At 32.1% G+C, this 27,444-nt stretch overlaps 1 protein-coding gene across 2 annotated transcripts; it reads right to left on the bottom strand.

Moving 5' to 3' along the window:
- Positions 1-1,357: 1,357 nt before the first annotated feature.
- Positions 1,358-26,177, bottom strand: LOC128189574 (soluble guanylate cyclase gcy-35-like). Of its 2 annotated transcripts, none has more exons than XM_052861233.1 (15): positions 26,050-26,177; positions 24,864-24,960; positions 10,409-10,480; positions 10,248-10,311; positions 8,352-8,425; positions 7,963-8,063; positions 6,043-6,226; positions 5,770-5,843; positions 5,134-5,649; positions 4,742-4,916; positions 4,287-4,441; positions 3,872-4,020; positions 3,481-3,627; positions 2,714-2,868; positions 1,358-2,551 (listed from the first exon to the last, which is right to left on the bottom strand). In XM_052861233.1, the coding sequence occupies exons 4-15, from the start codon at positions 10,248-10,250 to the stop codon at positions 2,305-2,307; spliced, it is 1,980 nt and encodes a 659-aa protein (XP_052717193.1). In that variant the 5' UTR covers positions 10,251-10,311; positions 10,409-10,480; positions 24,864-24,960; positions 26,050-26,177; the 3' UTR covers positions 1,358-2,304. The 2 variants fall into 2 exon arrangements, with proteins under 2 accessions (XP_052717193.1, XP_052717194.1); XM_052861234.1 differs by having other exon boundaries at positions 1,359-2,551; positions 4,296-4,441.
- Between the last annotated feature and the right edge of the window lie 1,267 nt (positions 26,178-27,444).

The following is a 27,444-nucleotide window of genomic DNA, read 5'->3' as shown; positions in this document are numbered from 1 at the left end:
GTTTGTTGGTTTTTTCATTATATTGTATTTTTATACGATAATATTCCTTATCAATATACTTTACCTCAAAATATATGTTTTCCCTGTTCCACATTGCCCTGTTATGTCAAAACTATGCCCCTCTAAAGCCCTCGCTGTAGCTTCAGCCCTCGTGTCCATCGTTTTCTTCAATTACGGAAAAAACTTTTCCGGATGCCCTTCTAATGTTTATAATCTGTGCAGTCTCGGGGTGAATGTGAAATTAGTAACGTCACTACATGGCTTCTCGGTAGATCGAATGTTGACAGAAATCTGAATAATTCGCCGATGTAGAGCTTTAGGGGTTGAATTATCCGAAGTTTAGGACAGAGTTAAGTTGTTTGACGCTAGTTCTCTTTATTGTTATTGATTTAATCGCCAGGTCAGAGCAAATATCGGCGCAACAGCAGATTTGTGAAAAATCCCGTTGCATCCCTGTTCGCTTCGCTCACTTAGTGAGCGAAGCTCATGGCTGAGTTTTTACTTATTTTGACTCTAGTTATTAGTTATTGATAAGATTGCCGACTCCTGTGGGTACAGGTCCTTACAAAACACTGAATAAAACATCCCGTACTTTCCCTAGGTTATAACTTAATTCATATTTAATAACATCGTTAATTATGTTCCGTTATTCAGTAGTCAACATGTTTTCAAGTTGTACAGTATAATGCCATGATGTGTATATAACCCATTGTTTAATTCGATTAAAATGTAAATATGCAAGGGGCGCAACTCAAGTTGCTCGCTAGATAGCGCCACCACATCACCGAGTTTTCGTAATAAAATCCGCCAACTGAAGGGTTTATGGGGAACAAAGAGGACCAAACACCCTTGGCTAGCGAAGATGTGATTGGATTTGAATTAAGTTTTAATAAAGGACATCCTCTTTAATTTGCCTGGTCCAATATTTTGGCCTGACCTTAAAAATCAGCTATCAGTTTGTGGTAAAAAATTACAATTTGTGAATATTTCTCACCAAATTTTATTTAACAATCTTCAAAGCGATTTTATTTTATTTTGTTAAAAAATTAACAGTTAAGGCAGCAGATATAAAAGGTATAAGATAACGGAGGGAATTAAAATCGGTAAGTAGGTGACAGTTATACATGTAATTATTTTTAAAATAACGACATTCCTTTTCTCTGTGTAAGGGGATGGTGTGTAGCGTTTACCTTTCATGAATAATTATAATTTTGGTAAATACCGTTATAATTATCAAAAGTGTAAAATCTTCAAGGTATTTAAAATCCAAGCAAAAGAATGAATAACTTTTACAAATAACATTTTTATTTAGTTTTAAAAAACAGGGTTCATGGGGAAATTGATACCAAATGATAAACAAAGTAACAAAACGGTTGTTTTTTTTTTTTTAATTTTTTAATATAAACAACAAAGAGGAAGAATAAAACCAATCAAAAGTTGTATGAATGAAAGACGGAAGGCTGGAAACCTTGTTCTGCTGTAAACTTTACTTGTATTTAAGGAGATTATTATATATATCAACAAATGATAAGCAAATTTAAGCTAATTTTGAAGATTTATAGAATATATTTGAAAATGGATCCTAACTTTCTGGTACATGTAAGAAAATAAAGTATTTTGTTTTGATGTATTAAGTTTATTTTCTTAATTTCAACACAGTATAATGCACTCGATGTGTAATGTTTTTTAGATTTTATTATGTGGGGTTGCTTTTTAAATTTTTTTGAGTTAATGTGGTCGCTTCTCAAAAAATGTCTAAATTAAAAAATGTTATTATATATGTAGCAGACTGTTTATTCATATATAACGTTATTACTGGCAATATTCAAAAATTTTCATTATAAGGAGAAGACTACCTAAGTTATTTAGAACTTGTGTCTATTCCTTATGATTTAATCAATAAAATATGTTAAATTCAATTCATTAAACATTTTGCATGATGTTATGATAATAATTCATACAGATATGCAATATAAGACAGTTATGACTCTCATAATAACTTTTGGATGAAAATGATCTTATATTGTACATGTAATCTTGCCGTTCAAAAATCGAAATTCGAAAATGTATGTATCGATTTAAAATTTACATGTTCTGCACACTCATCAGTACCTGTGAATTCAGGTCAATTTATTCTACTATACTTAACTTCTGTCATAATTTATCTACACAATATTTCTTTCCAAGATTCATCCACATACATGTGGATGAATGTCGGGTAGGGGTTTTGCTGACATAAAACATTGACTTAATAAACTAGTATGCATGTATAAGATAACAGCATATTACAGATTAACAGGTGCGTCACATTACAGAGCAAAAAGAGGAAGATTTGGGCTCTGTAACAGTCGGTGCTACTGTTGCAGCCGGGGACTTCTCCTCTAACTGTTTCGGCTCAGTGGACGTCTTGATGATATCCGAATTATTAGTTATCCGGCTCGGATTAAAATCGTCCGATACTCCATTCAGAAAGTATGTGTCCATAATTCCTTTCCCCTTTATATCTACACCACCTCTTCTCTCAAGAATATAACCCACGTTTCGAATTTGACTGTGAAAAAGGTTTAATGCTATTTACAATTATATAACGTAATCTTGTACATTTTTATACAATGCTACATATAATCACTTAATACGTTTTACATGTTTTAAAATATGCGCCAATATTTTATTGAAAAATGAATTTACCAACAAAATGAAGTGTTTATCTTACTTGTATGTAGTATCACTGATATGAACCCGACCCGGAAGTCCATGACTTTCCATGCGCGAAGCTGTGTTTACGGTGTCACCAAAGAGACAGTATCTGGGCATCTTTGTGCCCACCACACCCGACACCACCGGCCCAGTATGGATGCCCACTCGGATCTGATTGGGAATAAGTTTTGGTAAGAATAAACTTTACATATTCTTTAAAGTTATAAAAGCTGGTTTTTTAAAAGATTTCTTCCAATGTAAAACTTGTAAATATGTGATAATTTCAAACATCTGAAATAAGTCTTAATCTAAACATGTATGTGTAGCTTTCTAGAAGGAAAAGTTTTGTCAGATAAAATGTAAAGCATTCAACATCATTTTGAGAGTTTGTTTTTTTTGTTTTTAAAATAATTGTTATTTAATAAAATGTGTAAGTGTAATTTTGCTTAGATTCATTAGATCATACCATAAATATTAGAATTTTGTAATAAAGATTTTTGGACATTGAATTATTAATAGCAACTCTACAATAATACAAATTCATAGCAAATATTACTTCAATGTTGACTATTTAAAAAAGAATACAAATCAAAATCAAAATTCGTAATATTTTGGAAATAAGACACCACATACAATTTGAGACACATCACCAATTTCAGACTGAAGTTTAGTTATTCTCGATGCTCAGTTTAGTCACATGTTTTACCTAATATTCCTAATACATGCACAATTCAATACAGTTTTTTGAAGAAACTAGTTGAATAACAAAATCTTGTATTTTACTTGAATACATTTCTGTGATACAGGATTGATCACGTGATTTGTATCCTGAATCATATCGAGGCCCATATTTGACATCCTGATGGCATGGTCATCTCTGGCTTCCGGAACTCCTGATACAACCATGTAGGCATCACCAATTGTTTCCACCTACAAGTAATGAATGACATACAAAGTGAATGAACTTATTTCAAACCAGTGTAGGCAAAGCAGTAATATCAGAATCTTTGCTTTTCAGTTCAGTTAATATGTTTAATTTGAATTCAATTTATGCTTTGCTAAACAGAAAATACGTAAAATTCATATTTAATTTATGCTGAAAACTGAAAAATAATTATTTCATTAATGAGATCATCTGCATCGTACGACTTGTTGGCCCATTTGCGAAACTTACTTTATAAATGTCGTGTTTTGTTGTGAGCTGATCAAACCGTTGAAACAAATCATTCAGAAGTTTGACTATGTCCATAGGATGGCACAGTGCTGCCATGTTTGTGAACGTAACTATATCGCTAAAAAGGATGGTCACATTTCCGTGTTTCTCTAGAAAAAAGCATTGATTGTTAGCTATTTGAAATGATTCTTCGCTAAGTCGTTTATCAAACGTATAAAATGTTGATTCCGATATTTTATAAAAGCTGCTTTGTTTTATAATGGGATGACATGGATACTGATGATTAGTAACATATTAACATTATTGACATATTTATGTATACAAACTACTTTAAAATAGTCCATTCTCTCATCAATATCAACCCTCAAACATCAGAATAAAGGCAATTTTGTCCTAGAAAAAAGCTATAAACAACTAGTATTACCTGCTTCCACCGTCCGACCCTCTCTTAGCTGATTGGCTACTTTCACCGGAAGCATCTGATACAGCAACATGTCTGTCTTCTTCTTCTCCTGGTCAAGAGCCGCCGCTAGTTTCTTCATGTCAGCTGTGGTTTGGTCCAACTTCTTACTTTTATTTAAAATAGGAAAGGGTATAATTTAACTATGTTCAACTTTTTAAATTGTTATCTTTATCTCTCTCTCTCTCTCTCTCTCTCACATTCTCTTTCTCTCTTTCTGTATGTCTAAATATTAGTTAAGCATAACTATAATTTCTTTCAAATTCATTCAATGTCAACATGGTTGTGCAATTGTTTGGAATACACTAGTGCATGTCAGGGAGTAAGTGTGTATCGATATCCATATCTGTAGACATACTGAGAGAGAGAGAGAGAGAGAGAGAGAGAGAGAGAGAGAGAAAGACTTGTACCTCATCTCAACATCCGCTCGTCTTTGTTCGTTCATGAACATGATTTCCATGGTCATGTTGTCTTGAGGAATGTTTGTGAGGTACGTCGTGGAGGAGATCAGATCCCCTAGGCTGTCAAAATGAGGCGTGCCTATAAACATTATCTCCTCCTTCTCCTCCAAAGGAACCATGTGACCTACATTCATTTGAATTTAAAAAATGTGATGTAAGCAATTAATTAAATGCAAAGATTTATCAAGTTAACATGAACAGAACAAACTCGGAATTAGACCTACTGATTCAAATGTTTGCAGACTAAAGAACAATTACAACAATTCGTAATTACACGGCATATTGTAATAATATAATTGCTTAATATTTCGTTAGAATTAAATTGTTAGTAAATAACAAACCCCGTAGAACAGGACAGTCTGATTTCGGGGGAGATCCATTGAGAGTCTTTACTTTTGGTTGCAAGAAAAAATACATGTATGAACTGTTACAACTCATGATAGCGTCATATTCAAACTTCATCTCAGGTTCTTTAATCTCAAAGATGTCATTTATTTTTGCTCCTTCTTCTTGAATTTCATTACAAAGGGTTTTCAAGTGCAAGCCCGCACTTTGAATGAACATGTTTTTGTCAAAAACGACACTAAACGGTAAAGCTGTATTTAAACTGATTTCGGGAACCGCCACCACGTTGTTTTCACGCGCATGCGCGAGTTGCTGAAGTTTGCTTTCTACGTGATTTTTCATGAGTTGGTCCTCTCCAGTAAAAGCTGCAATCTTTTGTTCCTCAAGAACCTTAACTTCAGTGATTACATGTTCACAATATTTTTGTTTAAATATCTCCCCCGTTTTCCTTGTAACAACTGTCATGCTGATTCGAGTTCCGAAAATTTGCAGTGCAACTTCAGTTAACATTCCTGTTAAAATTAATACAACATTTGTATGTTTCAGTTAACATTTAAAATAATATTTTGATCTTCACATTTTTTTTCATTCAAAAACTAATGTTTATTGATTATGCTGTTGTTTCTTCTTACCAATGGCCGCCGGATACATTCCCGGTCGTACGGTAAACACGTGTACAAACAACTTCCCATCTTTCTTTTCACATCTAAAATCAATAACACGGTATTGAATCATTGATTTACATCACTGAATGTACAAAGCTTTATATGAAACACATACTAATTATTTCTACAGGAAAAGGAAATTAATGATTTTGATATTTACAAAAATCAAGGACAGAGAACATTTTGATGCAATGCATACAATTGTACATATCTATCTACCAAGGTAGGTTTTGCTAATACCGGAAGTGAGGAGGTCTCATGCCTTTGTAGGTTAAGGCCAAAAGGGAGTGTAGAAGATCCAAATTCTGCACAAATGTATGAAAATCTTTCCCAAGAGTGCGCAACATCCTGTCGTATCCACAACTTGTTGAGTAAAAGTAGAAGTAGTGTCCATATGACTCCAACACACCACTTACGTCTAACCCTGTATAGTAAGAAAAAAGACTTCCACAGGCCGTAACGTTCATAAGGAATATACAGCATTGTAAGGACCCATGAACTAACACTTTTATAAATGAAAAAAAAACTGTTGTCTGGTGCATTATTGACTATTATGATGCAGAGATAATTTGTAAGTTTAAAATGAGAGTTTTGGATATTTTACAATCCATGAAATATAGTAACAAATCATAAGGCTTTCGTTGACCCAAAATGTAAAGCTCGGTGCATGGTTGTAATGTATCTTACAGTGCATTTTGCCCACCAGGTGCACAGCCGTAGATTCTTTATGATCAAAAGTTCCTGTCGTATTTACAGACTCAATCACCCTGAGGTCTTTCATAACAGAGTTATAACTTTGGTAAAGGCTTTCTTGTTCATCTATACTCACCCATTTTTTTCCCTAGATATCGAAAAGTTCAGATGTTTATAGAATATATGCATAACATAAATGATCAAAAAGTAGTCCCTATCCTAGTGTCCGAATAAATACATCGGAAGCTCTCCGGCTAATCTTTGCTAGACCTAGACAAGTATGTATGCTAGATTCCAAGTTTAAGAGAAGATTTTAAAGATTTTAACCAGAAGTGTAGTGCCTTTACCATTAATGTTTACTCATAAGTAATAAGATCTAGTCATTAATTTACAATTTATGTTCCTTCCCCTTCCCCCTAAAATATTATTTTCATCGGAATGTTTTTTGCCAGTTTAGCTACTGATTATTTGAAATGCCAGAAAGTGACCCGCAATATACTAAACCGGTGATGTCATAAGAACTACTGTCAAAGTCCAAAGATTGAAATATAATGTGACAAAGATCCGTTTCCTTACATAATATCCTTTCTGTTGACACCAAACAACCATTTACAAACATGTGTTTTACATATTTTGTCTCTAAGTTGTTAAAAGGAGTTTCGGAGTAACCCAAACGATTGCAGTTTTTCCCTTCATCATATAATCATCCAGCTTTCAATTTGCATTGGGACCAACAATTTTTCTCTCTATTCATTCGGTTTTAATGTTTAATAGGCAAAAATGTTAAAGTTAAATCATCTACCATTATTTTTCTTATCAATGAGCGGAAATTTAAGAATATTTTCTTTTATTTTTTTTTCATAAAATGATAAGAAATGCTGATAGTTATTAATCCTAAAACACTTCTAGAACAATCCTAAAAATCTTCTTGCTTCATCCTTTATGCGCTGATAAACAAAGGACTAAAAATCTAGGTAAATCACGGATTGAAAGCAGGCTATAATTGCTATCACAACACTAATCACACCTTTTGTTTTATACCCCATTATCAAATGTGTGCAAAATGGGAACACACACTCCCCCCACCCCCAATCATCCTACATATTAAATTCGCCAACTTTACCATAAGTGAACGATGGCGGACAAAATTATTATAGTGTTATGTTCTCAATTTTGAATTTGAAAGGTGACAGTGAATAATAATCTACAACATGACAACTTTTTTGTATTTACTACATCTGACAACATGACAGAACCAAACGAAAAAGGTCGAATCAGAAACATAGAGTTACAAATACTGTCTTCAGTGATTTTGTTTATGCAAAGGAAAGAAATAAATAGTCTAAATAGTCTAAATGAGTTTAAATAGAATAATTTAATTCATTCTTCAGGTTGGGTATAGAGAAACCAGAAACGCGTCGCATTTCACCCCATTTACATTCGGGTAATTTCACTTGAATAATTCACCTGTGTTATTTGAAATGGCGACAACCAGGCTAATCGTTCTTTTATCGTCGTAGTAATGGAACAACATGAAATCGTTGTCATCGTCAAGGGAGGCCTCTTTACTGTAAGAAATACCGAGTACATTTATTCGATTTTTTATGTTGTTTTAATGGCGCGATGCGTTAAAGCTAAATATATGGTAAACTTTATAGTAAATTGTTTTATTTAGCTTTATAAAGTAGGTATAAAATGATATTACATAATAAATACAGTCGTGTTCATAAGTGAGATTAGTCGAAGTGATAATATTCATGGACACGTTAACAGTCAATTATTTATTGCGTGATAAAAAATGTTTTACTTTATTAATCAGATAATGTGTAACTTCATCAGATGAATGAGTTTCTTACAGAACAGCCTGCCAGACTTCTTCTCCATACTTCTTTAAAACCATCTCACGAAGACACAGATGAACGTGGCCGTGCTTAAACGTAAACACAACGAATGATTTATAAAAACAATTGATCACCAGTCAAGTGTTACACAGGAAAAAAGAGAGAAAATAATTAAGGAATAAAGAATCATTCTTTGAGTATTATGAGGTGATAATTTTGGTCGGGGCATGATCAAATCCAATAAAGCCCAAAGGGCTTTATAAGAGATTTGATCATGCCCCGACCGAATTTATTATCTCATAATATTCAAAGAATGATTCCTTATTACTAAAATGCATATTTATATAATTTTCAGCGATGGAACGATTGAAAATAAAAATATTACGTATGCAAACCGACAAAGACACTGGAAAATGAAAATATTGAAGAGGAACTACATTTTCACTGACTGTTTGTTTATTAATAATATTAAGTGCATCGTGTTTTAAAAATATGGTACTTCAAGCACGTTTTCTTTACACATTATTATGGTGAAGGATTCCTTGTTCATCTTATCCTTTTATCTACCATGGAGTACAGAAGACAATTTTAATTCATCCACAAATAATTTTAATTCATCTATACATACCCTTCGCCCTAACACCAGAAACCCTAGTCAAAGGGCAATGGCTTTTATCATTTTATTTAAATTTTTATTTTGTTGGAGACTAAACAGCTCGCTATAACGATGCAGTTTGTTATCTTTTTCTCAATTTCATAAGGATTAAAGAAGAATATATCAAATGTATGCAAGATATGCAATTTTACTAAAAGCGAACAAAATGGCCCCACCCCTACCCTAGAACTTATAACTCTGAGTTATTAAATTGACAGTTTCACATGAAGAAACAAACTTGTTGTTCAACCGTGTATTATGTACCTAATACGTATGTTTGGAATAGCAAACACATGTACATCGAATGGTACAGTATTCGACCAAAATATGTGTCCCGGAAGTCTTAAGAACATGCATTGTAACAGCTATGCTCATCTCTCCTTCCTCTAAGATGCTTCTCGTCAATTTCGGTAAGGAATGGTTTAGTAGTTTGAGAAGCTGCAAATGCTCAAATGTGTATGTCCATCGCACAACAAGCGACTAAAGATTGCATGCTCCGACTGAATTTACCGTTTTATTGATTTTAAGAAATTCACAAAATAATGTTACAGTATTGAAGCGGGCTGCCAAAGATTGAATTTGCCTGGGTCTGTGTTTCCAGTAAAATATATTTCCAAAACGAAAATTCGTGTCAGACTGTGCTTTGCATTATGTACATTCAAACCTGATTGTGACAATTATTTTTTTTTTTGATAACTGTAAATCTAGATTTTTCAAAAAAAAAAAAATATCATTAATTAATCGACTACTGTGGTACAGCTAACTCATCCTCAGATAACTTTGCGGAAATAGTTTGGCATTGAACATACATAGCTTGGCATAGATCAAGGTCAATCAACGGAAACATTCTACATGTAGTATTTGAAAGCATGATTGTTATGCCAACACAAATTTCATTTCCGTGTTTCCATAACTCTGTATCAAAATTCATTTGACAATTTTTGTTAAATCACATCTGAGTCACTTTTGAATAAAACAGTATTTTAAAAAAGATAAGCAACTGGCATTATAAATAATAAATTTAATACCTACTGAAATATATAAACACGTATTTGCCGTTTCACATTTTACTGGGGACAGAATCCAGAATTTTTTTCATAATACGTGATTTACAATGTACCTTTTTGAAATATCTATCAGTCGTGTTTAAACCAATATTTTCATGTCAATTCAAACAATGTGTAATCTATATATTTATTTTGTTAGTTTCATACTTTCTTCATACATACTATCACAGAAACATGATTTAAACTTACCATTTTCTCTATATAGATGCCAGATTATATTCAAATTATATCCATATGCTCCATGTCTTCTTGTCTACAAAGATTAAGAAGTAAACTATTCACTTTCTCCATCTCTATCGCCATATCCCATTCGTCCAATGAGCAATTTTTAAAAATTCAATTACACTTACTTTCAATAGGAATGACTCCTCGAACTAAAGTGACATTAACAGCAAAAATGCAATCACCGAAGGGAAATGTTTCTACAAAACAAAATCAATAAAAAAAAATCCACTGGACATTACGATAAATATCTAAAATGATTAACTAAAAAGGTCCAATCATTCTAGTTGATTTTGTCAACAAATTTGGTCTGAACCTTTTAAATAAAACGATACTCAAGTATTAATATACTTTACCTAGAAGAGCGTAAGATTTTTACTTGAGCAGGTAAAGGCAAAACGAGTACTAGTGGTTTGGATAATCAAAAGTGTGAGTAATTAGTCAAATGACCATTTATCTATGTTCTGCTTCTGTTGATACGTCAGAGGATAACAACAAACATAAAAACAAGAAAGTCCACGGAGAATTCTATTTGTCACGAATGTAACTAGGCATCGATGCATAACAATAACGACCAATCGATTCCCAATAGATCATATCTAATTTGTTCTCACACAATGCTTACCTCTACATGTAATAGCGACTAATGTGAAGGCAGCCGATATGCTTATTAGTGTTTTCTTAATCAGCTCTTAACATATTGTCATTCTTGATGTGAATAACAAAAACCGCTCACTATTGATTTGCTTGAAGAAAAATCTATGTAGTAATTCTGAATAATAATATGGGTTTGTTGTTTGAAAGTTTGAAGCTTAAAGGAAACTTATGCTAGTTTTCCTGTTCAATTCTACATAAATCGAAGCGCTATAGCAGGATGCATATGAAACTTTACTCTGAGGTCAATAGATGTTCCCTAAAAGAAATTGATAAGGATATATTCGTTCATTACACTTTTCCTAAACCACTTAGGTGTTACGCAATCTTATTTCAAAATAGAAATTTAATGACATCATAACAAGATGAAATCGGATTAAATTTGCTCTGATATAATTTGGCATTTTTATATTGGAAATATATTTGATCGATTTTAAAAAATCTAAAAAATATCTTTAAAAAATCTCTATAACTAGGCGATGGCTATCTTTTTCTTTTTTTATATCGAGGAATGTGTACGTAAAGTGGGGCAAAATTAAAAGGAAAGGATTTGATTATCGTAAATTATTATGCAAGAAGAATGAAAGAAAATTTTCATCTGATCACTTTCGTTAAGTACATGAAATTCATGAAATTGATTTCACCTTTAGACACGAATTCAGATAAACAGACCCTTGGTTTAAGCAAACTAATGTTCGTGACAGGATCTTGAGTTGTGAGAAGTTTATAATATTTGTAATCATACGAAAAAAAGAGATTAAATTCACACTAAATGTAATCAGTGTAATAGAATTCCAAGCATCTACTGCTGTTTTCATGTGTCATGGTGTGAATTTTAATTATTCGGACTGACTGGAAAATGCTACACAAAATTAATGGCAAAGTAAACATTAAATACACAACATAATTCATTAAAGGGTGCGTATACCGGGTGTGTGTATATATATATATATATATATATATATATATATATATATATATATATATATATATATATATATATATATATACACCTAAAAAATTCTTGACATGCAAAAAAAAAACGAACTTTGGTGATTGTTATGAATAAACTGCAAAAAGAGGGGGTGGGGTAGCCAGCCAGCCTCCCTCCCCCCCCCCCCCCCCTCCCCGGTTCCGACGCCTATGTCAAGGCCAACACTTTTGTCTGCAACTTTAACAAAAACAAATGCTCCATGTTCAAAAAAGTCCATTTCAGAAAAAAAAACACAATGGAATCCGATTTTCACGAGTTTCTGTCTTGTGGTTTGAGAGTAGTTTTGATCACCAACAAAAATGGACTAACTGACTAACGGAAGGACGGACTGGTTAAAACCATTATAACTTGTTGCGTAGGGTGAGATATTCAACCATTCTGTGTACATGAATGCTACTACATGAATAAAATTAACAAGTAACTCAATAGCTGTTTGACAAAACATTTTATTATAATTCTTGTTAATCTTTCTGTGATATCGTGGGGTTCTCTTCGTGTATCTTAAAAAATGTATGATGTGTCAGCGCAGAAAGTCTGCTTCCAACTAACGATGATTGTAAACATAAAGTCAGATTTCACACTTATACATAAGTATACCCCACGTCAAGTTAAATTCTGAAAACTGAAAGTGTGTTGGTTTGTTGGAGGTTTAAAGGGCATAATCACAATAAGGGTCAGATTATATTTTTCTATATTTTATTGTTTACAATTATTTAGAAATGCATTTCTAATGATCAACCGAAATGTGAGTGTCAGTAGATGAGTCATGAACTAGATTAAGACGTCAAAACTTTTTTATGTAAATAAGACTCGTGCCTTGTTTATGTTTACATTGGTGAAATATACTTTTTCAAGCTGATTTTTTTATCTATTCTTATTCGTTTTAAACAAAAAAAACATAGTTCCTAGCATTTGTCACTTCATTTTATGTATTAACATGGATTTTTCAAAATGTAAACAAAAACTTCATAACAAAGAATTGTGAGTCCTTATCTCGCTAAAATGTATAACTCGCCGGCTGAAACTAACATTTTTGTTATTTATTAAAAATGCCTTACCTTACAGATACATTGTAAACATTAATTTAATTTAATGAGTATTGGTTTAGTTACAAGATGCTCGACCAGTTATAACACATCCCGCAATACAATATTAAGTTAAACAAAAATCTAATAGACTTATAACATATGAAAATTGACACAATATGATTAACATGATGCTAAATTTTGGAGTTTGTTTTGGTACATGAAACAATTTAAACTTACATAAATCAGACGTTTCATGGCGTTATCAATTTTAATTTGTTCGTCTTCCTTCTGTTATTGATCATGACCGGAGCTATAAGTAAAGTATGATTTATAAACAAGCTTGAGATTCGCTCTATCCCGGAAGTCCTCTTACGCATACTTCGTTATAATTTCCTTGTAGAGGCAAGGTCGTACAGATAGTTAATACATGTGCTCAGTGGCGTAGCTACCATGTATGCTTATATGCCTGAGCATGCACATCATTGGGGGGGGGGGGGGGGGGGAAGAAAACTCAGTAAAACAAGCATTCTGAGAGTATTGCATAAGCAATACACGTCCCCTACCTTACCCCGGTCCTACTTGACATCATTTTAAATCTCCCCCATAGAATATCACAGCTTTATTGAGATATTCTTTACCATAAACTAGGTGAAAATGAACTTAAGAATAAAAGCTTTGAGTGGGTCAAAAACGTCAAAAGTTTTTTCTTCTTTAAGCTTTTAATAAATTTTGTGGTTTAATTTTATGCCTAAACTATAACCAAAACAATTTTAACTGCCTAAAAATATGCTTAAATAGTAAGCATTCCTTTCAATTTCTGTGATGATTTTTAGTGTTAAAAATCGTTAGAATGAGCTTCCAGGGCCTTCGCCCCCTGGGCCCCCATCAGGCTTCGCCCTCGACACACTGGGGGGCTCATGGCGGCCCCAGACCCCCTGCCATTTTAAGCATGCACTTCGTGTATGGTCTAGCTGCCTGCATCTGCTATTTGATTGTCGTGAAAATTTTCTCTCACGAAACGCTAAATTTATCAACTGAATTGATCAAAGATCAAAAAAGTGGATTTGCTAATACGAGACAGTACACAGAGGAGGACCACAGAGGGGGCAATCATTACAGAAACAGATAACCATCTACAGGATTGCAAGGGGAATGAGCCAGTAGAGTGAACTCGTTTTCTCCTCATAACTAACAGTGAACAAAGCAAATACTTATCGACATACTGGTATGTCACGAAGCAGGAGACTAAAATTTTTAAACTACGATGGTGTTCTGGCTCATCATTAACAGTTGCAGGATGTTGACGGAAACGTTAGCTCACGCTTGCTTTCTGTTTCAGTATCTATGCACTCTCTACCTGCCTTACAATATCAGATTCCTTCACAATTCCGTATATGCAACTGCTTACTAAAATTTAAACATGTATTTTGAGCGGCAATGACTTTCTGACTTGAAGTCTGTCTCTGTGTGTGTTGGTATGCTTACCATGCTGAGCACTTCCAGTTTATTTTGAAAAACGCTCCGCCTTGTCTCAACACATACATGTATTTCCATATTTAAAAAAATATGTTGTAACAAAGCCGGTGTTCTATTTTCATTTGAAGTTTATTTGAATCATATACATTAGAAGGCTAAATATCGTGCTAACAAGAGAGATAAAGATGTTCTGGTTGTTAAGCTGGGCTTAATTTACATGAACTAAATAATTACTGTTCATTGACATACTGATATAAATTACAGATTGTACCCGTGTAAACTTAAGTCCCGATTTTTTTTATAAATGTTTCAATGACTGTTAACCCTTTCATTTTTGTATAGTTTAAGGATGTGCCGATTACATTTACAAACTATCAAACAAATACATGTAATATAAGGTACCTCACTACACCTTCACTTATACTTTTTAAGACACTACGTCACAAGATGGCGATTTAAATGTTTTGTTAAACTGTTTATATCGTTATATTGGGTTGCATATCGTCGTAGCTCAGTGGTTAAATTATAGGTCTTCAAGATAAAAAAAAAAAAGTATTGGTCTTCTGAACCGCAGATTATGAGTTCGAATCCGTATAAAGCTTTTGTCATGTTAACTGAATTAAAGTTTTAAAAATATAATTTTTCACCCCAAATTGCACATTGATTATCCTATTAGACTTAAATACTTCTTATCCATTATGATATCTATCATAATCAAGTAATTTTCTGCTGATTTGAGAAAATATTTCACGGTGTAGTGAGCCATTTTTAAAAAAAATAATTCATAATTATATTTTCGTAAATATTTACAGATTGGTCCTATTTGCTAAATACTACATTACCACAATCACGATTTGAAACACAATTAAAATCTTTTAATTTAAATTGTAGCGTAACGGAAACGGTCATTCCCCATCGCATCGCTTTGTGATGAACATATCGTCGTATCGGTTGTGATGTTCGGATTATCGCATAAGGTCGTATCGATATGCACCACCTCGTACCTATATCCTAAAATTAAGGAAAAGTCCACGATCAGTTACGATATGTCAATCGTAGGGTTCTTAATAGATGGGGAAAAAAACGACAGTGGAACCAAGCATAAGGTTTCTCAAAGCACTTATTCCAGTGTTAATCTTTCCTTCGTGTCACCCAATTGTGTTCCATACATTGGACGGCAATTAAGGTGGAATAACACACCTGGAAAAAGTCACTCAAATTAACAGGAATTTTTTTGATAATGAAAGATATAATGATAAATAAACTGTTCAAATGTCAAATTTTAAGCGAAAAAGGACTATGTGCGGTATGGTCAAATATCTGCCCCCAATTTCAACCAATTTTTAAATAGTATCGTATAAAAATAAAATCTTCACAAAGTATTGTATAGAGGATGCCTATAACTATAATAATGATTTTAGTCATCATTGCTCTTTCGCTGTGTATCTATGACGTCACCTAAATGGCCCAATTCCCGCAAATTTGCAAACAAATGAACATTTTCTCATTTTTGCTCTATATTTTGTATTCGGAAGTATAGAGCGCAGGTCTGCTCAAGTGCGATTTTCACATATGTTTTTCTTCAGATAGTTATACACATTATACTAAAATATGGTGCTTGAGCAAGCCTGCGCTCGATGTTTCCCAGTCGAAAAACCATCGGAAAACACCCATATTTTGCTACAAAACATCAATTTATCAAAATAATGCAATATTAATGACGTCATTTCTACATTATGACGTCACTGTGGTGATAACCTTTTACACCTTTATTTCCAATATGATTTTAACTATCTTTCACCTTATTTTAAAGCTCTTTCTAAAACTTTGATTTTGGGGGGCAAACATTGCATAAAACCGCACTTAGTCCTTTGCAGTTTGGGGATAAAAAATGAGTATCTAAATAATTATTCTAGTAAGTAACAACAAAAGCCCCTGCGGGATTCGAACTCGGGATTTACGGATCACAAGTCCGACACTTTATCCACTCGGCTATGGAGTAAGTTACATCTTTCAGTCCATAAAATTCTTTTAATTAAACGAAATGTCGTTTCGATCAGTCATTTTGTGATGATGTGTTATTCCACCTTAAAATGAAATCAACATCAGTGTATTGAATAACCCATTTACTAAGACGTTCTCAGCGAACATGATTTAAATGTCTTGGAAAAGGGAAATCAATTGAAATAAATAAAAGCTTTCAGTTGTAATTGTTATGACCGAGATCAAAGTAAATAGCAGATGCATCGATTTACAGAAGCTTACGAATAAATGAATTTGAACTGAAAGCACGTTGGAGGCTAGGATTGAGACAGTAATTGGACCGCAAAATCCAAGTAAATGCCGTGCTCTGCAAACACCGAGGAGCCAAAAAATGCATAAGATTGCCATTTTTTATAAGGTTGTAAATCTTGACGGCAGCTAAAGCATAGTCAATGCCAATTCAGATTTAGAATAGAAGATTTTACATAAAAACGAAATAATTCATTGTAATCAAGTATGTTTTATGACGATTGTTAAGGAAAAGAGTTTAGTGGAAGGACATCTTTAATTAATTACAGCTGTTACTAATATTGTTGCAATCACGAGGTTAATGGCAGGACATTCCTTAAGAGGAGGGCTGAATATTCGCAGCCATTGTTAGGTTATAATATTTACCTACATTAAATGAAACTGTATCAAGATATTAGGAAGTGTTCAAATTTTAAACCCAAAATATTTTGGGTTTTTTTTTAAATGATAGCTTATGGCCATAAATATCTAATAAAAAAGGTTAAGGCAGATCAGATGGGTAATTAGTTGACCACCCGGCCTCCTAAGGTCCACGTGTTGCAAACATATGTTAAACCCGTCGAAGCAAAACACCAAGGATTTTATTTTTCTATTATTATTATTATATTATTTAACCGATTGACTAAAAAATATTTTCAATGATTTGTTTTCAAAATTTTCCTTATTTTTACTCTCATTTTCATTTTGGAAGAATCAGAATGAGCGGCTGTATTTTATAATGAAAACTTTTGTTCAGAACTATGTAAGTCATATATTCCAATATGCAATGATCAAAATAATTCTACCGTTGTGATAGTAATAACTAGACAATAAAAATGTTAATAAGAAATAGGTGAGGGATTGTTTTAATATGAACAGGTTATTTATGAAAATTATGATAAAAACTTAAAATTTATCGTTTTTTTAAAATCATTTTAAAACACATTTTCAAGAACAATTAGAACCAAACAAAAGCGGAAAATAAATTTTCGCGCGGTATGTACTAAATATGTGATGATTGTATTGGAATTATGATCTTAAAAAAACAAAATATGTATTCAACACTCGTGTGGTATTTTTACATATTACATTTGATTATTTAAATTTGTCAATAAATGTTTATCCTTTTACATGGTTCTTTTGAATCAAAGTCATATTTAATTTAACGGTGTGAGCAAAGAGGAAAATGTTTACTTGGCGCCATGCATTTTTCTTTGCTTTTTTATCCAGAACAACGCTTTTAATCAGAAAGAGGATCCTTTGTAACATTTCACTGCAATATAAGCTTTGTTGTGATGCGATAAATGATAGTTTTATCTAAATCCCTTTCTATAGTTACAGAAGCAGCTCACCATAAAAGGAAGACAGTACAGCTTCAATAGTCACGCAAATTTTGCTCTTTTTTTGCCATTTTTTATGGTATTCAAATTAGAGGCTTTAAATTTGATATCATATTTTTTTTAATTATAAAGGGGCAAGACAATGTATCTCTAGAATGCAATCCAATTTCATAAATTCATATTTAAGGATTTTCTTATCTCTTCAGAAATTATAGCGTCCTGCCTTTTTAACATAATTGATTTGAAGATCAGGATTCGCGCAGCTTTGAATCTTAACAATAGAAAACAATCTTTATAACATTCTATCTGAAAAGACTTGCTTTAGACAGGAGTGTTTAATTACACCACCAAAGCTTTTGATATTTGAAATAATTCACTGTTTCTTATTGTTTTCAAACTTTGAAAAATCACACACTTTCATTTGGGTCCAAGTCAACGCACTTTGAAAAAAAAATCGAAGTGTGTTGACATGGTCTAAATATAACGCACTTTGAAAAAAAAAGATTAATTTTTCGAATTACGTAACCACAATTCCCCAGTCAAAAATCGGCCCTTACTTTTTTAAGAAAATATTTCATCTTATAAACAAATCGTTTTATTGCTATACAGGCAGTTACATTTGTTGATACGTAGACCTTATTTTTAGGTATATACCTAATAATGGCTAATACATATACAATTTACATTTTAGTTTGAATACTATAACTTTGAACAAATAGATACGTGCATATCAAATCAGCTGCTGTAACTTCCCAAATCAACTGCTGTGACTTACCTAACAATCTTATCCTTTCTAATCCGATGTTATCCGAACACTGTTTGTATGCCCCTTTAAATTTCTTCACTGTATCATTATTGGACAATCAATTCTTCAATTTGACATGAAGATGAAATGTTCGATATTCCGATCTTATCATTTAGCTAATGAAAACGGTATTGGGTCTTAATAATTTTGAACTTGCAATAAATTGACCCTTTATTGAACACATAAATTGTTACCCGAAGGATTCACAAAGCACTCTGATTGCAATATTCTTCATTAGTTGATCTTTAGTGTATAATTTATTTGACGGTTCTATATTAAATAAAAATGTACAATTAAGATAGCATAATGTCCCTCGCAAATGATTTTATACGTTTATTAAAGCATTAAATCATTGATTTTTGGGAGTGGATTTTAATGCAGTTTCTCTGGCAAAACGGAAGTGAAACAGTGTTTGGCACATAAAAAACAAAAACATACGCACAAATCATCACCGCTAATAAAAAAAACTTAGAGCTTATAGGTCATTAATAAATTCGATGTAATTTACATGTATTAGGAAGCATCGTTTTTCAAGGAAACTTATTTGTGAATACCCTAAAATAGTCAGATTTTAAAAGGTACGAACAAAATTTAGATATTTTTTGTAGTCGTCTGCATTCCTACGCCAGAGAATACCAAAGCGCCATTTCGTAGCGTTTCGTATCAAGGGCAGATTATCTAGTAGGGGCATATACTAGGCTTTATCATTTGTTTGTTAAAAAAATTGCTGTGATATATTTTCCAGAAACATTTCATCTACTGATACATAATGCATCATAGAGTTTGATGGCGTTAATTATATCTTAAAATATTACACAATATGATTCATATGGAGCTTTCCCTCCATAGCTCAGCATTCTTGTCGGAAAAGTGCAAGAATTCTTATTAGAAAAAATTGTGCGTAATTGTTTAAACACAGCTAAGAAACTATTGCCATGCAATATTACATATCGCTGATAAAAATAAAAATAATAATCAATAAAATCAACTCCCGTCATTACTTTAGTACTTTGAATTTTGAAAATATAGTCGCATGTCTGCAAAGATGACTGTACATTAATTCTGTAACCCGTGTGAACCCGTATAAAAAATGTTTGCACATGAGACTATATCTTTAAATCAAAATACCGAAGAACTGACGGGAGTTGATTTTGTCGATGTTTATTTATTTTAAAATCGATGATATGTTATTTTACATGACAAGTACAGGTAGTTTCTAATCTGTATTTGATATTACGCAAATTTTTATAATATGAATTTTCGGACTTTTTCGACACAAGAATGTTGATAAAACCCCATATGAATCATGTTTAAGTAATATTCAAAGATAGAATAAATTCAATCAAACTATGTATCAGTGATAGAAATATTTCTGGAAAATTTATGGATCCAAGCAATATAAAGCTCTCGTCTCGTTCAACCAAACGCTCGGCTGTCGCTGTTAATCCCCAACAAGAAAGAGAGACTCTCTGCTTGTCAGAGATTTACGGAGACAGCCGAGCGTCGAGTTGAACGAGACTATATTGAACTCTGGCGTAAAAATACATACAACTACAAAAAATATCTAAATTGTTCGTACCATTTAAAATCTGACTATTTTCAAGGTGTTTATAAATATGTTTCCTTAAAAAACAATGCTTTAACATACATTATTTCAAATTTATCAATTATTCTCAAGAACTAATTCTTGTCAGCGGCGATGATTTGTGCTTTGGTCCAAACACTGTTTCACTTTCGGTTTGTCAGAGTAACTGCATAGGAGAGTTGATTAAAATCAACTCCCAAAAATTGATTTGATACTTATATTTACAATGAACACTTCCTAATTTTCTGCATTGTCTGCGGATGTGATTAATATCTAAATCAATGTTATAATCCTACGGCAGCGTATAAATTCTGATGAATGAGTCATTTGTTTGGACGGATTATCTATCTCTTCGGACAATTAAGATGATTATTCAGAAAAAAAATTTGATATCTGTTCTACCATATTACGTATTGTTCTGACGAATAAGCTACATGTATTTGTTTGTACGAAATACGTATTTGTTTGTATAAAATACGTATTTGTTCGTCCGAACAAATCTTAATTCATTCGAACCAATCAAAATTCGTCCGAACAAATAATATGTTCGTCTGAATAAATTCCTAGTTCGTCTAAGCAAATGCTTATTCGTCCGAACAATTATACGCGCCAAGATCAAAGAGACATAGACACGGTTTAAGATGGAACTTTTTTTATTCTAATTTAACGATTAAAATATTTTACCTGTGTATTTTGAATGATTAATCAAAATTTGATTGTTAAAAACTACAAGCGAGATAAAGAAGAAAATAAATGTTATGTATACAAAGATCGAGTGTTATAGTTAATATACAAATAATGTAAAGTTAAAAGAAACCACACAATTAATGTGGCAAACAAGATAAGCTGATCTACTGTTTTTATAAATAATATTTTCATCAACAAAAACAAAAATAGATTAAAACGAATACCAATATAACATATATGTAATAAGCAATGACGGGGCTCTAGCTTTGATTACAAAACAAAGCAATCGAACCTCTTTAAATTGTTTGTACCTCGATATTTGCATTTTGAAATGTTGACAAAGCTTTATCCATATTGACCATTATAGACATAAAAAAAATAAATATTTGAGCTCAAATCGTGTCCAAGTCTCTTTAAACTCATTACGAGTATCTGACTCTAAGTTACCCTGTCTGAGTTACGGTGCATTAAATGTATATGCGTCTGCATCTTCATTTATATATATTTATCCAGACATGATATGAACCAGATTTAAACAAAAAAATTATTTTGCCTGCTGTTTGATCAATCATCAATATATGATGTATAAAATGAATCGACCCTCATCCACCCCAACAGAGAAGTAAAGTGATCCGCATATGCATTAAATTGTATCAAGTATATATTTTCCAAAATATGAAGTTTACTGAAGCGCTTACATAGTTTAATTAAAATGAAAAGGTTGCATGAAGGCGAATTGCAATACGGAGAAATATACAGTGTCATTAAACATCACGTGTATGTCTGAGGCAGGTATCAATCACAGAAAAAATTATATCAAAACCATTTCTAAACTTTGCAAGTTGCTCATCAAAGTCTATTATCTCTTTGTTCGGTACTATTCTTTATATGTATGAACTGTTTTTACTTCTCTCCGCGCTGCAATGCAACGATTATCAAAGTCAACCTCTTTGAGCAAATAAATGACGAAGATTGAACATCATTAGTGCCAGAAAAGACCTCGGGCTACGGTTTCGGCTAGAAATATTTACAAACAGTCGACTATGGGGACCGTGATGACATAAAATAAATCGCAGTTATTAACACAATACCCGTACACGTGATTTCCTTACACGTTCTTAATATTTGATTGATGCAATTGTTTCCAACGAAAAAAAAATTTGTTTAGAATGTATTGCAAATCAAGAGGACATAGACAACCGCATAACAGTTGCTGGATATTGGCGGAATAAAAACTTATATCAGTTGTTGTGTCATCAGGAGAATATAAACATATCAAATGCAGGTTGTATTTCCTAGACACTACCAGTTGTATCAACAGTTATAAATATCGTTTCTAATAGATAAAAATTGAATATGAAAAATATTTCAATTGAACAATTTGATTCGATTCATCACTCGTCTTTAACATATATGAAATCATTACATTTTTTTTTCTTTTCGTTACCGTATTAGATTTTCATACTATGAAGCACGGTCCAAATACCGTATAGGGAGCTGTATTTAGACCCTAGCCGTCCAACATGAACACTCTGAAACGGCACACATTAGTTCACACCGAAAGGATTATTGCTTGAAAAATGCTAATTAAAAGCATTGATAAACATACCAGTATTTTAATGATTAAAATTGAAAATATAACAAAATACAATTCTTGTTCTGGGTTTTTTGGGGATTTGGTTAGATATAATCTCTATTTATTCGCATGCACTTAATACAATAGAATCATTAAATTTCTTGGGGGCAACTTCGTTTAATTTAAATTGATTAATTTTCGTTGAGATGTTATCTAGTTGCGTTGCTTCTGTATCTACTGAACAACGACGGTTATTCATGATTCGTTGGAAATATCATTGCTTGGGTCTGGGCATCCACGAAAACACATCCCCAAAGAATAATGATTTCCCATTCATAATTGATTTGTTAAAATTCGGACTATCCCATACTCAACTAATATACATCAGTAATATGCCATTGATGACGGTGGTCTTACATTTAACTCATAAGAAAACAGCATTCCATTTTTTCAATACAACTTTTTTAAATCTTAAATTATAGAATTAAATTTAAGAAGGTATTATCTTGCAGGTTGCACCACAGTATTAACTATTTACTATATATTCTTACCAAAATTGCACAACTTTACATACAGATTAAAAATTCAAAACGAACTTCTGGAAAAAATCCTCTTGACATCTTTATAAACAACGCTTCATTTACACAATTTTCTAGCAAAATACACACGTGCATCCAGCAAGGCGTGAGACTTTTGTTTACAACTTTTTTAAATCTTAAATTATAGAATTAAGTTTTAGAAGGTATTATCTTGCAGGTTGCACTACAGTATTAAATTTTACTATATATTCTTACAAAAATTGCACAACTTTACATACAGATTAAAAATTCAAAACGAACTTCTGGAAAAAAATCCTCCTGACATCTTTATAAAGAACGCTTCATTTACAATTTTCTAGCAAAATACACACGTGCATCCAGCAAGACGTGAGACTTTGTTTACCTTGAAGTTACACGTGTGCTTGAAAATCAAGTCCGGGCCTTTTCACCCCCTCTGGAAACAACACGCATCAAAAATTCAAATGACCTCGCATTATTACAAAACTGGGATAGTTAGACCTCTTACACATTGTTTTTCATCTCATAAAAAAATCAGCTCCTGTCTCGTGAGGAAACGTCCCAAATTCAAAGGAAAATTCGGGAATTATTTTGCCTCAGCCATGTTTTGACGTGAACCTTCAGTGAAATACTGTAATGACACCTGTAATATTGTAACACTTGTCAAAGTGTGTCTTTATTTTTATTTGTGCATACACATGTCGTTCTTGGTTTGAACCCACATTCCAGGTTTGCCTTTACTTTTAAAATTTATCCGTTTTGTATTTTTTGGTCACAATTTAATTATAAGAAATTCGGAGGGGGATATTCCGAAACTGCATCTTAAGCATGTGCAAAAATACCACTGGTGTTTGTAATGCAAATACTTTATATTAGACTGATTTTGGATTGATCTTGCTACCCTAGTTATTGACAAACCTCATTGTTAGTTTACTTAATTAATGTCATCGAGCCTTCATTAGTATCTCCAACCAAGTTATAATGCTAGCATTCAAATATATTGAACCTTTAATAACTACTACATTAGGTTTTCAGGGTTTTTTATAGGTTAAAATATCATTCATTCGATTGAAAAATACATGTTGGGACTATCTACATTTTGCACTACCATATAATTTCATTTAATTGGAAACAAAGTAAAAAAAAATGAATCGAGCTTTATAGAGTGGCCGCAAACCATTTTGTTTTTCTTTATATATAAATATGAAAAGAAGCAGCTCGAATTTTTACAGTACATGAACAATCCACTTACAGACATATAGAGAAAGCCTGATCTATGAAATATGGTTAAAACGTAAAGGAACAGTATATCATTTTATCAAAAACTTATCATCGGAGATATATTTTACATCATTGATAGGTACACGTAATAAACAAGTTTTTTAATAAACATCTCGCAAATAACCTATAAATCAAGAAATTGCTAATACAACCTATATAAAATGGACTCTTTTTTGTAATTCCCTATGTCCCACAGTGGGGAACAACTGTCTGCATAGTACCTTAGAATCAATATATAGTACAGAATAAGATCATCCTCACTTTTTCGATTTTCATCTTATAGCTGCTGTCACTTTTTTAGTTCTATTGAAAGCCGAACAGTTCCTTACCTTTTATTTTGTGATGGAATTCAGGACTCACGGACACTCACTTGCAATGATGTTCCTGATGCGCAATGATTAACAGCGTGTAATGCAGCATAGTAATCTGGGTCATAAATGTACACACTGGTAGAGTTTAAGTAATATATATCGAAACTTGATCAATACTTGACTATTAAGGTCGTAACATTTTTTGAACTTGCTCATTTGTCATATTTTATTTCATTAACTGTAATTTAACTATGAGTGATTTACCTACATGCATTTAATTTATTATTTTCCTCTTATTTTCTTTCTTACTATATTTATTTTTTATTCAGATAATTATTTCTTTTATAAAAATTTTGACATAAGCAGACACTTTCAATATAAAGTTGAATATGAATGAAAAAGTGTAAATAAAATGTTATTGAAAAATTTGTTTTATCTAATAAATATGTTTTTGAAGGATTTTTTTAAGAATTGATTTCTGTATTGCTTCAAAAAAAATTTAAAAATTTGGTATTCAAAATTTATTTTTGGCAATAAAAAAAAATACCACAAAATTGAATTGTAAACTTTAAATGTGTAGAATAAAACATTCCCCTTGTTTATTTTCATTTGCGCATCTAACCTAGTGAAATTTTTCAAAATGACGATTTTATTTTGTTTGGATAACAAGAATTGTAAATTATAATTTTGTAAATGTAATCAGTTCCTCTTCTTTCATTCTTAAGGTTTTGTGAAAATAAATGAAATGTAATTTATCTCATTGCAAAAGCACCTGGCTTTATTACTTGAAAAAAAATTCAAATATTGATTTTTGATTCTTTTTTATCTCCAAAGTAAGCCAATGAGTAGATCGCAAAAGACACTATTTCTAACAGGATTTTGGTCGGTTTAGGAGTGTAATCATTTCAACTGGGGTTTTTTTAAAGTAACTTCCCTCTCCCTATCCATGGGATGAAAGGTTTACAAGGAGTGCCCGAAGCAGAGCAACACATATTGCCACACCTAAAATCTCGTAATTTTTATTTCCATATCAGTCATTGAGAATGTGAATGATTAATGCCAACGGAACCAAACAATGTCTTTTCTCAGAGTATCTTTGGCTGTTTGTAGATTTTACAGAGAATAAAACTTAGGAGATATTTTTCTGTTTAATCCAGTTATAAATACCGGTATGATATTCATTATAAATAACAGGCATACTTACCTCCCTTTTGTGAGATTTAAATGTTTAAAGCAACAGTATTTACATTTTCTAATTCAACTCGTAGAACTCCAAATCACAGTACTTTTAAGATAAATTCCCAGTCGATACATCCCTGCACTGAAAATGCTACAAAATTTGAATAAACTACATGTTTAATTTGTTTTTCTATCGAATAAAACCAATTGAAATGAAATGAAATTACCATCAAAGGTAACCAATTTGTCCATCAATTCATTGAAGTTGTCAGTAAATTTGGTAACCTCTGATGATAATTTCTTTTTAAAAGACGGATGTTTGTGAATGATGTTATTCCCTTTTCTAAAATCGTGATGTTGTAATATTATCTTCAGTCTCGATGAAGAGCTGCTGCTAATTGTTTTCAGAGTACTGAAATCCAGGCGCTGATTCAAGCTATCGAATATTCAGAGCTTGTAGGGAATGAAACTAATGTCATTTGTCATACAAACAAATACCGGGTACTTTGTTTTTGTGAAATAAACCATTAATATACGAATCATACTTGGCTTTTTTCAAAAGCAGCATTTACAAAATCAATGGCTAATATTTTCATCAATATAACGAGACAGGGTTAATGGACGTCTCTGGAGCGAGTTGCCCCTGTTCTATTTACTTGGATGTGTTTGTCTGTTCTTTTTTGGTTTGATTTTATTGTAAACTAAATAAACAGTCTTCCGTTTTCCCTGTTTAAGTCCGTTTGACTATCAGCTCGCTATAGGTCTTTGTTGAAATCTTTCTTAAATTAATGTATTTTGTACTTAACAAGAAGGTTAGATTATCAAAATGATATTCATTAGGACATGCATATATATACAACGATTTTAGATAGACCCAAATAGCTTGTAAAAGCTTTATTAGAAATAAGAAAGAGCATATTTTGATTGAAGAAAATTTTAGACTTAAAATGTATTTATTAGGTTTTCCTTTTTGAAAAGAGATATATCGTTACTATAAAACTGGATTTCGTTTTCAATCTTTTGAAATTTTCTTTTAATTGTTGAGTTTGTTTCACTAAACCCACCTTTTGAAGCAGCTTTTAATCAATATATACATTAAAAGATCAATAAGTGGAGGGAAAATTATATATTGTTCAATTTTATTTTAATTTGTTTTATCTTAAGAGAACTCAAGTTTACTGAAATTTTGCTTAATTTGACAAATGTCAATTTTTAAGAAAAATGCATAACAGAGTGATAGAAAATGATGAGAAATTAACGTGTAGTTGTAATCTAAGAACAACCTGAGAGACATACTGTAAATGTAAATTTCAAAACACAGTTAAACTAAGAAAGAAACGATGCCGATCAATCGACTAATCCTTTAATCATCTATGTAAACATACTGTGGAATCATTACAATTCGTGGTGGCTCAAATTT

Source organism: Crassostrea angulata, chromosome 6 (assembly GCF_025612915.1).
Source record: "Crassostrea angulata isolate pt1a10 chromosome 6, ASM2561291v2, whole genome shotgun sequence".
NCBI lineage: Eukaryota > Metazoa > Mollusca > Bivalvia > Ostreida > Ostreidae > Magallana > Magallana angulata.
The sequence above is the reverse complement of the archived record's forward strand: the minus strand, read 5'-3'. Positions and strand labels throughout refer to the sequence as shown.